At 47.0% G+C, this 13773-nt stretch overlaps 1 protein-coding gene across 6 annotated transcripts in view; it reads right to left on the bottom strand.

Annotated features, from left to right (window-relative positions):
- ATPSCKMT (ATP synthase c subunit lysine N-methyltransferase) overlaps positions 1-13773 on the bottom strand; it is a 16800-nt gene continuing 3027 nt past the window's right edge. The window contains exons 2-6 of one of the 6 annotated variants that reach the window (XR_003909474.1): positions 12568-12854; positions 9477-9614; positions 8036-8086; positions 1224-1571; positions 1-562 (exon numbers count right to left, since the gene is read on the bottom strand). Coding sequence is in view for 5 of the 6 variants with exons in the window: in XM_029941080.1 (XP_029796940.1) it covers positions 1407-1571; positions 8036-8086; positions 9477-9614; positions 12568-12854 (641 nt within the window). In the remaining variant the exon portion in view is untranslated. Of the gene's footprint in view, positions 563-1043; positions 1572-8035; positions 8087-9476; positions 9615-10422; positions 11259-12567; positions 12855-13773 lie in introns of those variants that run through there. The other 5 variants (XM_029941082.1, XM_029941080.1, XM_029941085.1 and 2 more) reach the window with 5 other exon arrangements.

Genomic DNA, 13773 nt, shown 5'->3' with positions numbered 1-13773 from the left:
GATTATTCGAGCCACCATTTAATATATTAATTTTTCAGATACATGAAGCCTGTCTATTCACATTCAAAGGTTTTCTTTAACTGGTCTTTACCTCAATCAGTCAGGTCTCTTCTTATAAATGAGAATGCTAAACCAATGGCTACTTTCATAAGATAAAAATGTGACTAGCAGAAATAATCTGTAACTTCTGTGAGTAAACCTTTTTTTAGTATCTAAGATAATAAACACCACTTACAGACCAAAGACTTGGGGTCATGAGTTTTACAAAAAAAAAACAAAAGACTCCCCTGGTCATGTACCATCATCCCAACAGCTGCCCAGGGCACGCGGGAAAGTGAGGCGCCAGGAGGTCACGTGACCGGCGCACGGCTGGTAACCGAGCAGGACCGAGATCCCGGGCGTGGCGGCGTCCACGCTCGCGACGGCTCCTGTGATCACCGCCAACTCCGCTCCCTCGGGCGTCGCCTGCGCACGGCTCATCACATCTGAGACCCCATCGGTGGTGGCTGCAAGCACGTCGTGATGTGCAAGGCTGCCAACCACAGGCACGAACCACCACCAACTGGAAGGTGCGTCACAACGGCATAAATGTTAGATGTGTGTGTCTGGACGCACATTCACACACACACACACACGCATATCGGATCCAAGGAAATACAGAAGTCACTGGCCTCGGAACAAATTATTCCTGATCAATGCTGTAACACACGAGCCTCTGAGTCCTTAAGAAAATTAATTTTGCCACAAAGCATAGAAAAGAAGGATAAATCTGAAGTATGAATAAAGTCAGATGAAACGGCAAATATTTGCTACTACACAGCCTCTTTAAAAAGTGTATCTGGGGGCGCCTGGGTGGCTCAGTCAGTTGAGCACCCAGCCTCGGCTCAGGTCATGATCTCACGGTCCATGGGTTCAAGCACCACGCCGGGCTCTATGCTGACAGCTCAGAGCCTGAAGCCTGTTTCAGATTCTATGTCTCCCTCTCTCTCCACCCCTCCCCTGCTCGCTCTCTCTCTCAAAATAAAATAATAAAGACATAAAAAAAATTTTTAAGTGTTTCTGTTCATCTCTGGCATTAAATCATACTTTTTAAACGTGAAGAGCTGTTCACAACTTTCCTGCCCATCAACGCTGACCATCACTTACTCCTATTTTCCCATCTCAGTGCATGGAAAGGAAGGCCACTTTTTTGAATACGCTGTGAAACGGGACTTTAAATCTACCTGCTGTTCTTAACTTCTGTTTGTTTTCCAAAAGTGAAGGAGAGTAACAGTTTTTCATTCCACACTGAAGAACAACAGACTCTTTGCTGAAGACTCGTTGTAAGTCTCCACAAACCGAACACATGGTCACTTCGGAAACCGCTCTCCGTAAGGTCTACGTTCGCACGGCCGACCGCACGGTCTTCAGGGCCTCCTGCCTCGAAGCGTGCTCAGGTCGTACGCCCACACGGTGTCTGCCCCCTCCCCGGTGACGCGGTCTGGGGTCCACCGAGGGAAAGGGAACCGGCAAGCGATGACCCTGGCGTCATCCTTCAGTTCAAGCTCAAGTTTCTCCTCCAAGTGCGGCATCTGTGCAGAACGACAGTCATCGTGTCAGTAAGCAGGGAGGCGGCGGAAGAGACTCCCCAGTGCCCTTTTGGAGTTGAGGGCCCGAAATTACCTACAGAAATGAGCAGCCGTAGAAAAGATCACTCCAGGGCACAAATACATTATCAAACGATCCATTAAATCATGAAGTCACATTAGCAACATTTACAAGAACATCTTCAATCAATCAATCATAAACTGCCGTTTTTAGCAGAGGCAACAGATTTCCCTAAAACCACGATGTGGCCATCGTTAAAATGAGAAGCGGCTTTAAATTATTTGCCCACCTAGCATTTCAGTCCACCCTGTCTCAACTATTTAACACATTTTCCCAAATGTTTCGACATCTCCGAAGTCAGGATACACCTTACAAGGGACATAATCTTATAATTACAGTCAGCAGTTATTTTTTTCTTTTGCAACAGCAATGGGGCATCTTGAAATTAACAGCATCCAGACTCAGTGAGAAGTGGTATTATGAAATTAGACCGTGAAAAAATATACTCACTCTGCCAACTTGAAATATAATAAAATATTGCATAATTCAAAGATGCATCTATAATACACTGATAATTTCCTAATAGGCAACATAATTTCAAAAAAGTAAAATCCTCTTATCATTTTTATACCCTTTTATTACCGATCCACCTGCTGAAGACACGGCCATTGTAATTAAAAGGGCAAATTCACAATCGCATGAAAATTTATCTTCAGATCCTACCAGCTTTACCTCCTAAAAATATTTTTTCCACTTTCTTCTCTTAATTTGTTATTTTGAAGTAATTTCAAATTTACAGGACAGTTGCAGGAACAGAACAAAGGACTCCTGTCCGTGTTTACTCGGCTTCACCAACTCTTAATACCCTGTCCTATTGGTTCTCTCCGACCTGCCCTCCCCCTCCACGAATATTTTCTTTTCCCTAAACCATCAGAGAGCAGGCTGCGTACAACATGCCCCTTTATTCCCTGACGCCTCGGTGTTTTCTAGGACGTAGCCCAGCTCAGCTACCAAGTTCAGGACATTTAAGATTGTATTCCAAGAATAATAATTCCAATCGCATTCCTATTTTGCCTAACGTCCCAATAACGTCCTTTATAGGCTTTTCCTCACGGCGTCACGGAGCGTTAGCTCGAGTGTCTCCTCAGTCTACTTCACTCTGGAGCAGCTCCGAGACCTTCCTTCGTCTCTCGTGACGTCATTAGGGACGTGCATCTTGGGCAACGTCCCGCGAGCGAGGCACAGTCAGGCACCCATGAGGACCTTCTGCTTTGAGAGTGACAGTCACCACCCGGTGTCTCCACAGTGGGGTCACTAATTTTCCTTTATGATGAGGAGCGTGTCAGACGTAGCCTGAGACGACGTGAGTAACCTGCCGCTCCTCAAACCGTCCCCCGCCCGACGCAGCCTTCTGGACGGTTCTGGCCTGAGTTAATTTTCACTATAAGGCTGCAAAGTGGCCAGCTGCTAACCCCGTCAGTCCTTGCAGGCTGACAGTCAGCAGTCTACCGCGAGGACGACTCTCCCTTCTCTTCTAGCTGTCTACCTACCGCCGGAAGTTCCAGCTCGTGGGTCATTCAGTGGGTTCTAATCCGCTATCTTCCCATGCTCAGACCGCCCCCGTGCGGCCACCGGGAGCCTCCGCAAGCTGGCTTCTCTCCCCTTTGGATGCGCCCCCAACAAATACTCTGAACACTTCCTTAGACCTGGGATCAACAAAATGCCCCGGGCTTGTGTTATCGATCCCCAGCTCAGCCCTCAGATCAGCCACCTCTCAACATTCCTGGTTCCCCTAAATGGGAAATGAGATCTCAAAACCAAGACCTGGGCAAAACGAATCCCTTTAAAACCAACCAAATAAATCAAGACAAACAAATCAATAGCGCTTCTATAAAACTTTATTCCTGACCTATTACTTTAAAAAGTGGCTTGGGGAAAGTCCTCTGCCTGGCCTCTGGCTACAGGAGCCAAAATCCTAATTCTTCGTGACAATTAATACCAAAATAACAAAGAATAAACTCCATTAAAGACAGGATATTTCCACTCTCTTCACAGCCAGCAAAAGATGTCTTAAAAAAAAAAAAGAAAAGAAAGTTTTGTTCTGCATTGAGGGCAAATTAAATAAGCAAAGAATGATATAATATGTATGTTTCCAAAATATCAGAGGTTTCTTATGGTAATTTTGTTCATAAAAAGAATAATTGTAAACGTATTTGTGTTACCATTCTTTTCTCTTTTACAGTTTCTTTTATTTCCCAATGATTGTCATATGCTAAGTCAAGATAAACCCACAAATGAAAGGAGCTATTTCAATCACAAGAAATTAACTGACTAAATTACACATAAATGTGCAATGAGCCTGGGTCTTGAGATCATGACAGAGAGAGGCAGTGATGTGTCACGTCTGTCTAGTGAGTTCAGAATTATCCATACAATTACAGGTCTCAAAGTGACACGAACTCGTCATATTCTAATTACATCTTCAAAACTTTAAGCCCAAGTTGAAACCAGCTCTAAGACAGGGCAGATTAGCCCCATCCGTGAGCAGCGCATAGAGCCACTTGATGGCTCCCTCCTCCCCAAAACGTCACCAGGCTTCTAGGCTAACCCCCAGCCCCCTGGGCTTTCCTCCTACCCAACGCCTCCTCCTCTCGGGCCCTTTGCTGGGTGCCCTTCATTTGTCAGAGGCCAGAACTCCGGACCTGACCCGCTCTGTCTCCTCTGCCTCCTCCCCGGGTGACCTCAGCCACTCTGTGCCTCTGGGGGCTGATGTGCAATCTCCACCCCCCCCAACCCCCCCCTGCTTCCTGAGCCGCAGACCCCTCCACGCACCACTGCCAGCCTCACAGCTGCACACACCTGGGGCTTCACCCGCCCGAGGAACTCCCGGCCCTCCCCCAGCTCTCCCTGCACCCTTCCCGGCTCAGTCACAACAGCAAACCTCGTTACTCTGGCCCAAAACCCCCAGGGTGGCCTTGGTCCCTCTTTCTCGCATGCCCCCCACCAATGTGCCACCTCATTCTGTTCGCTCCATCTCCAGAACCTGACCGCTTCTGCCCGAACACAAGCCTAGCGCACCTCCTGTCTGGCTGCCTGCAAGAGCTCAGAACCTGTCTCCCGGCTTCTACCCACGTCCGGTGTCCACACAGCAGCCTGGGATCCTCGGCTCAAGCGCACCACGGCGCCTGCATTCCAACAGCGCAGCGTCTCCACTTCTGGCCCCTACTTCCTCGCTGATGCCACCTGTCCCTGCTCCTGCCACCACCCCACCCCACCTGCCCCCCGGCTGCTGCAGGAACCCCACAGGCACACACCCCTGGGCACCTCCGCAGTGGCTCTGCCTGGCACCTTCCCCCTTACCTCCACACGTCCCATTTTCAGGGACTGTGTCCACTCCCACCTGCTGTGTCTGCCCCACAGCGCTGCCCCTGCTGCTGTAGACGTATTTTGTCTAGGTACCCCAGGTAAGACTGAGGTCCCCACAGCGTAGGCACCTCGGGGCAGGGCTGTTTCTCTCTTCTATTCACTAAAGGACCCAAGAGATTAGAACAGAGCCTGGCACCTAGTGGCCCCGAATAAATACTTGTTGAATGGACGGACGAAGGATAAAGGATTCCGTCGTGAATCATTTATCTTTATCAGAATATGGTATTATTTTCGCTCATCAATTCACAATAGGATCTGTAACTAAAATTAAATTAGTTTTTGAAGTTATGAAATTTAACAGCGCACTAGGAAGTGTCATTAATGGGTATGTTTCTACCATGCTCGTTCATTTATTTAACAAGCATTTCCTGAGTCGTTACTTTGTGCTGGTGCCGCTGTGCCAGGGGTCTGGGAGCACAGACGGGTCAGCCCTCGCTCTTGGGCTCAAAGTGCCGTCCACACGCAAACCTGCTGAAGCCTTCACATGAGGAAATACACGCCAACTCACTACGGAGACAGGGACAGGCACTGTGCGGACTGAACACGGGGCCCCTGGGGTCCATCTCACTGGGCCATCAGGACGACTTCCTGGAGGAAGGACATCTGACCTGTGTGAGTGGTCAGTAGCTTACCAACCTGGCCCAGAGCTTCAGGGACTGATGTCAGAGAGAACACGGCTCACACAGTGGAGTCCAGGGACCGGGAGGAGGGCAGGGGCTGGCACACGGAGCTGAGAGAAGCAGGGGTCACTCTGTGCCTGGCCTCGGGCCACATGGAGCGTTCGGGTCGTATCTTCACTGCTTTAAAGCAGCAAGACGTCCAAGCAGGTTTTAAACAAGGTCAGGACTGATCTGTTCCACATCCTGAGCAGAGGAACCTGAGCTAGAGTGGCACGTGGGTATTTACTGAGCTAGCACCGGATGGACCAGAGGCAGACGGACTCCTCCCTCCGGGGGGTCAGAGACACACCCGTGTTGAAATGCGTTGAAATGCGTTTCGAGCCACAAAAGCGCGGTGTGAGAAGCAGAGTGGACGAGTTCTAGAAGGCCCGGTCTCAGCTCTCATGGGCCCTGCCCTCTCTCCCTGCCCTGTCCGAGCCTGGCTGCGTCTCGGCCACCGCAGGAAGCGTTTGTCCTGCGCTGATGCTGCCCGGACTGCCGACCAGGGTCGGGACAAGGGAAGCGCATTGCATTTCACTACAAGGCCGCAGATTGGGTATCCCGCAGCCCGGGGGGGCAGACCAGGCCTCCTGAACCCCCAGCCAGCCCCGCACCCCTGCAGCACAGCCCCTGCTCCCTGCTCCCTGCAAGGGGAGCTCCCGGCCCAAGGAGGGGGGCATGCAAAGGAAGAGCTCCCGCGCCTCAGCTGCCCTCCTCCTTTTGCTTGGGAACAGTGATGTGTTAAAAGAGTTCTTTATTTAAGGGCTCTCTGTGTATAGAAAGTTGAACATCAACTGCAAAAGCATTCATCAAAAAAAATTCTTTCCGCTTCATGAACAGCTCCAAAACTTGACCCTACTCAACATGGTAAAATGCACAAGGGGTCGGAGCCCACGGGTTCCGTGGTGCTGTGGCCACCAGAGGCCACTGCTGCCCCCCACTGGAGCCTCACGAACCCACATCTCGGGCCAGCATCCACCAGCCTCTCAGGATGGCATGAAGGATCAATAAATATCAACTTTCCATTTTCATGAAGCATGGAAATCAGATTAAATTTATTTGCTCCAAGATGCTAATTATTCCAAAGGAATGCCCAAACTTCCTAAGTAGTAAACAACCATCAAGTTACACAGCAGTACTACGGTCCCGAACAGTTTTCTTAAGTGACTTGAAACCACGCCCCTTTTAATTTCCCTTTTTTTCTTTATTCATTTATTTTGACAAAGAGAGAGAGAGCATGAGAGGGGCAGAGAGAGGAGAGAAGGCTTTGCACTGGCAGCACAGAGCCCGATACAGGGCTTGAACCCACAACCCTGGGACTCTGACCGGGGCTGAAACCATAAGTTGGACGCTTGACTAACTGATTTTTGTGACAGAAATGTACACACCAATGTTTCATCTTAATTTTAGGCTTACTAAGACTTCCAAACACACAGAATCCTGCTCAAGAATACGTAATAAAAGCACTTCTAAATCAACTTAAAAAATAATAATAAAAGTGGCATTGTACTCAACTTCCTGACAGGAAGAATAAATTTCTCAAGCACTAAACCACCTTAGACAAAAATTAAGGTGTGAGTAAGAAAACAAAACAACCAAAAAGCAATATCCCTTTTTTTTAAATTAAAAGCCATACATATCAGCTTTATAGTGGCATTTCAGCAAATATCCCATTTTGCCAACATTATTATAGCTACAATTATAGACCTCGAAAAATGAAAAGGGACTTCTTTCTATGGTCTGTAAACCGACAATTATAATACAAGCATCCCATCCTGCTCATCTTTCCAAAAGCTAAATTTAGAACCATTTTCAGCACAGATGCCACGGTATTTTCACTTCTGAAAGCACCTAATCAAAGTTCGATACAAATCAGTCAGCTGAGGTCAGCTGAAACTAGCCAATGCTCACCCGCCCTGAGGGCGGCCTCGTTGCAAAATCGGAGGAGCGATCAACTTGAAGGGACCTCAAAGGGACTGTGCCATTAGCTCTCCCAAGTGACTTCCGCAGGGCGCTAAGTGAGCAACAGGGAAAATTTCTCCAACCACATCAGACGCTGGGAGCTCGTAAAGTAGCTTCCAGGTTGGAATTTTTAGGGCTGAGGTAGATCATTGAGAATTTTATCTGAAGCAAAAGTCTTAACATGACGGAATCTTTTATGATTCAAGCTTTAAGGCCCTGAAGCACTCGGTCAAGCCCGTGAACAGAAATCCGATGCTCCCCCAGCTTCCACAGGCAGCCGCCGTGGGCATGTGGCTGCCGTGGGTGCACGGGCAGGTGGCCACAGAGGCGGCCTGGTGGAGCTGGAGGGGCCACACATGACCTCGAGCCAACCAACCAGGGGACGGGGGACGCATACTCACCATCTGAGGCACACCGAAAACAACGACGTTTGTGTACTGAGAAAAAGTAACCTAAAGAAGAAGGGGAACAATGCAGAGATTAACTTTAAAAGGCCAAACATCAGGATGGGTTTCATCAAATAGTAGGTTTTCACAAGGAATGGCTCTCTGTAAGATTTCACGAGAACCCACTGTAATTCAACCTACGACCGTTTTCCAAACACCTCCCTGTAAGTCACTCCTGCCATCATCAGGGACGCTCCACACAGTGCCCCCCCCACCAGGGGTCATCTGTCAGACATGCCAGTGACCAGCTGGCGGCCGTCTGTGTCCCGGTCCACATTCTTCCACTCCTCTACCATACGCCAAGCTAGCTCGGCAAGGACTCGCGAGATCGGAGATCCACCTGTCTGTCCTTCGTGTTGAGCCATCCTTAAAAGTTCTAGTCTGCCTCCTCCTCTCGAAAATACTAACAAAAACTGAAACAAAATGGTCTTTAGTTGAAAGACTGGGGGGAAAAGTGCTTTGCCAGCCAAAATTCTTATTGCCCAATAAAAGTCTTATTTATTCTATAGAGAGAGTGTTTATGTATATACCAGATAAAAAACAACGCAAGCAAAACTCAAGTGAATTTTTATACTGATGACAATATTACAATGGGAAATTCTTATTTAAGAAAAAGCATTTTATGGAGCTTTCCTAAAACAAAATTACAGGGCATGTTTTTCTAGAGTACACATAAACGTGGAAGTTTCTTATATACTATGAAGACCAGAAAGAACCATGACAAAATAGAGGATTCTTTATTTTGCACTCATATCTGTCTCGTGTAAAACAAACCTGCTGATACACGTACACAAACAGCCACGCACATGCGCAGCCCGAAAGGTTTACCACTTTCCAAGAACGTTAACAAATTAATGCCTATAATTTATAAGATTTCCAATTGAGGTAAAAAGAAAAATCTCATTGTTTTAAAATAAATAGAAATGAGAACTTCTTTAATTGAGCAAATTCTTGGAATTCACATGACCTATCAGGTTTAAGACCTTAAGCTTCTACTCTACAAGTTGACATGTAAACCCGTCAATGTAAAAGGTGTTCACATTTCAGTATCCAGAAATATATGCTTGTATTTTAACTATTTTTTCTTTAATACATTTTACAGTGGGTTTGTTTTTTTTTTAATGTTTATTTGTGCAGGAGAGAGAGACAGAGCATGAGTGAGGAAGGAGCAGAGAGAGAGGGAGACACTCAATCAGAAGCAGCTCCAGGGTGAGCCATCAGCACAGAGCCCGACGTGGGCCTCAAACTCACGAGCCGTGAGATCGTGACCTGAGCCGAGGTCAGACACAGCAGACTGAGCCGCCCAGGTGCCCCTATCTTACGTTTTTTAGTCATACTGATTATGGAGTATAAAGTTTTGGCTGGCATTTCCTAGGACCACTCTTGCCTTACGTACCTTCCATAAATTGGCGACATAAAATCTGGCAGAGCCCTGCACACCTTCTCGCCGAGCACGGTACCTCGAGTACCAAACTAGCCAAGGGTTTAGTTCGTAACCAACAGCGGTGAATCCTTCTTTTGCAGCTGCTATCACCTGCAGAAAGAAGCTGGTGTATATTCAAGAGGAGAGGAGAAACATCAACCTACGGGATGGGAGAAGATATCTATCAATGATGCAGTTGATAAGGGGCGAGCAACCGAAATATATAAAGAACTTCCATTCTCAACACAAAAAAAAACAAAAATATTCCAATTAAAAATGGGCAGAAGACATGAACAGACATTTCTCCAAAGAAGACATACAGATGGCCAGAGAGACACATGAAATGATGCTCGACATCACTCATCATCAGGGAAATGCAATCAAACCCACAATGAGAGATCACCTCACACCTGTCAGAAAGGCTAAAATCCTGAAACATAAGAAACTGAGGTTGGCGAGGATGTGGGGAAAAAAGGAACCCTCGTGCACTGCCGGTGAGGCTGCAGCCTGGTGCAGCCACTGTGGAAAACAGCACAGAGATTCCTCAAAACATTAAAAACAGAATGACCATCCGGCTCAGGAATTCCAGTACTGGGTAGCTACAAAGATGAAAACACTAATTCAAAGGGATACATGCACCTCTATGTTTATTGCAGTGTTATTTACAACAGCCAAATTATGGAAGCAACACAACTGTCCATCGCTAGATGAATGGATAAAGAGGAGGTGTATGTATTTACGTATATATATACACACATGCACATACAAAATGAATAAAAAATGAATGAAATCTTGCCATTTACAATGACATGAATGGATCTAGAAGGGTATAATGCTAATAAATAAGAGAAAGACAAATACCATATGATCTTACTCATATGTGGAATTTAAGAAACAAAAGAACAGAAAAAAAGGAGACAAGAAAACACACACGCTCTTCATTCTAGAGAACAAACAGGTGGTTCCCGGGGTTGGGGGAGGGGTGGGTGATAGGTGAGGAGGAGGAAGAGAGTACGTAACCTGCAGAGCACTGAGTAACATACAGAAATGCTGAATCATGATACTGTACACCTGGAAGTAATAAAAGACTAAACTATACTGGAATTTTAAAAATAAATTGAAAAAAAGAAAAGCATCAACTTACACGGTCAAATGATATGAATACCGCCCATTTATGGCCTATCATCAAAATGTCCAGTATAAAAGGCACATCTTTTGTTCGAAGTATCATTTAAAGGCAGATCTCTAAAGCCCTACAGCTCTGCCGACAGGACAACACTGAGTGAGACTCAGTTTTTGCGTCTCTGTCAAAGATCTCACGTCGAGCATTGCAGCAGGCAGGTTTGCTTTGGACAAAGCGCTTCTGGATCAGCCGGCCCCTGGGGACGCCTGGCCAGCTGCTGAAGACCCAGTGCGTCCCTCCATCAGTCACAGCACGGCAGCGGGCAAGGCGGGCCTGCCTGGGAGAATGTTCTGTGGACCAGCCGTAATACGTGATCAAAATGACCCGTCCTTGCAGACCCTGACTTTACTCACACACTCCCTTTGTCTTTAAAGACGGCTCACTCGACACTGACAACAGGTAAAAGAGAAATGGAACGAGTCAGGATAAAGTCAACCGTAGAATGCCACCGGCCTCTGTAAGGGGGGACAGCAGGGTCCCGGGCCTCTGCTCATCTGCCTTGCCCACTCTCGCCTTGCCTGGAGGAGGCGTCCGCCGACAGTAATCCCCCTAGTTAACTGCAGTGTCACTCCCTTAAGAAGAAAAGGAAACCACAAAGATACTATTCAGATGTGTAAGGCATTCAAATCTGGATTTTAAAACTTCCTCCTGGTTAATATATACATCTTGAGGGGCGCCTGGGGGCCTCAGTCAGGTCAGTGTCCTGCTCTTTATTTCAGCTCAGATCATGACCCCATAGTCATGGGATCAAGCTCCACATCAGGCTCCGTGCTCAGTGTGGAACCTGCTTAAGATTCTCTCTCTCGGGGCACCTGGGTGGCTCAGTCAGTTGAGCATCCGACTTCGGCTCAGGTCACAAATTCTCGGTGAGTGAGTTCGAAGCCCCGCATCTGGCTCAGTGCTGACAGTTTGTGGAGCCTGGAGTCTGCTTCAGACTCTGTGTTTCCCACTCTTTGCCCTTCCTCTGCTCATGCTTCACCTTTCTTTCTCTCTCTCTCTCTCAAAAATCAACAAACATTAAAAAAAATTTTAAATTTAAAGATTCTCTCTCTCTCCCTCTCTCTCCCTTTGCTCCTCTCCCCCACTCACACTCTCTCTCTCAAACAAAATAAATGTACACATCTCTTGATCTCTTCAAAATGAGTCACCTTCTAACCTCTTCCCGGCTACTCAAGTCGCTAGGAGGAAATCGCAAGGTCCATGCTGCAAGGGCGGTGAAAGGTGTCACGCCCCTTCTGGGCTCCACATAGATGTTTCTGGCACGCGGGCCTTGGCTACTGCTACCCTCCCTTTCTGGCTCCTCGTGGGATGGAGACCTAAGGACGGTGCCACCAGGCCCAGGGAGGGACGCGCTCCAGGAAACCCGCGGGGCAGTCAGCGGCCCTGAATCTTTATTTAGAGGTTCTCAGCTGGAGTCAGTGGGCTGAGCTCACTAAAACTCCGATCTCCGGATAATGAGGGTTAATGGCACTGGCTCTTTCCCATTTTAACTACGTTAGCCTGTAAGAGCTACCACGCACGTCAGAATACTGATAAATGAGACCGACTCCCGCGTTAACCTCCATGACCCGGGAGGTTTCCTCTAATTATGCCACCTCTACTGTCCCATGTTTTTTTATTGGACGATTCCATAATTACCAATTAATTGCTCTTTTTACCTGGCGGATCTAGAGTCTACTTTTTCCTTTCGGAAAACTAAATCAGAGACAAAGAAATTCCAAATCATGCTGGAAGGTCTGATCGTTAAACACACACAAAATAAATGACGACTTCACTAAACTGCCGGGTTTAACAGGGCTTTGCATATGCCTCACAAGAAACGTGAAGCAGAAATTTTAGAACTTCCGGTTGGGAACCTTAAAACGCCCCGGCAGAACTCACAACACGTCCGTCGCCGCTGCCAATGTCGACCAGGGATCCTCTCCGGCAATGTAACATTTTCACAACGTTTTCAATCTGCTTTGCGGTTGCGGGTACGAACGGCAAACAAATTTTTCGGAGGGCTGGTGTTAGAAACGGGGTGGCCACGGCGTACACGGCCACCAGGGTCCCACCAACAATCCCGGGAAGTAGGAGCCCCCAACTGCTTTTCTTCAAACCGCTGGTTCCAAGACCTGCAGGCAGCCCACATCCTGACTTACTTTCTTCATGTACTTCTGGGGGTTCACCTAGGCAAAAGCAAGCAGGGAATATACGTCACACCCAATCTGAAATCCTAGGTAGTATTTTTTACTATGATTCTAGTTGACAAACTCATGCTGTTTAAAGAAGGATATCTTAGCTGGATACAATCTAAATGACAAATGAAGGTTTCCACAATGAGTTCTAAATCCTATCAACTAAATTAACGTGTTTGAGAGAAAATTATTCAAGTCTAATGGAAAACTAAAATCTTTCCTTTTCAACATAATGATTTTTTTGTTTTTTTTAAATAGTTTATTATCAAATTGGTTTCCATATAACACCCAGTGCTTCTCCCCACAAGTGCCCCCCACCATGACCATCCCCCCTCCCCCACTCCCCCTTCCCCTTCAGTCCACGGTTCGTTTTCAGTATTCAATAGTCTCCCATGATCTGTGTCCCTCACTCTCCCCAGCTCTTTCCCCCTTCCTCTCCCCATGGTTGCCTGCCAGGTCTCTCCTGTTAGACCTGAGTGCAAACATATGGTATCTATCCTTCTCTGCCTGACTTACTTCATTTAGCATGACACCCTTGAGGTCCATCCACTTTGCTACAAATGGCCAGATTTCATTCTTCCTCATTGCCATGTAGTACTTCATTGTAACTAACAGGCAACTGACAGAATGGGAAAAGATAGTGGCAAATGGCATATCAGATAAAAGACTAGTATCCAAAATATACAAGGAGCTCACTAAACTCCATACATGAAAAATGAATGATCCAGTGAAGAAATGGGCAAAAGACCTGAATAGACACTTCTCCAAAGAGGACATCCAGATGCCAACAAGCACAAGAAATGATGCTCAGCGTCACTCATCATCAGGGAAGTACAAATCAAAACCACACTGAGATACCACCTCACACCGGTCAGAGTGGCTAAAATGAACAAACAAATCAAGAGACTAT

The sequence above is a fragment of the Suricata suricatta genome, chromosome 6 (assembly GCF_006229205.1).
Source record: "Suricata suricatta isolate VVHF042 chromosome 6, meerkat_22Aug2017_6uvM2_HiC, whole genome shotgun sequence".
NCBI lineage: Eukaryota > Metazoa > Chordata > Mammalia > Carnivora > Herpestidae > Suricata > Suricata suricatta.
The sequence above is the reverse complement of the archived record's forward strand: the minus strand, read 5'-3'. Positions and strand labels throughout refer to the sequence as shown.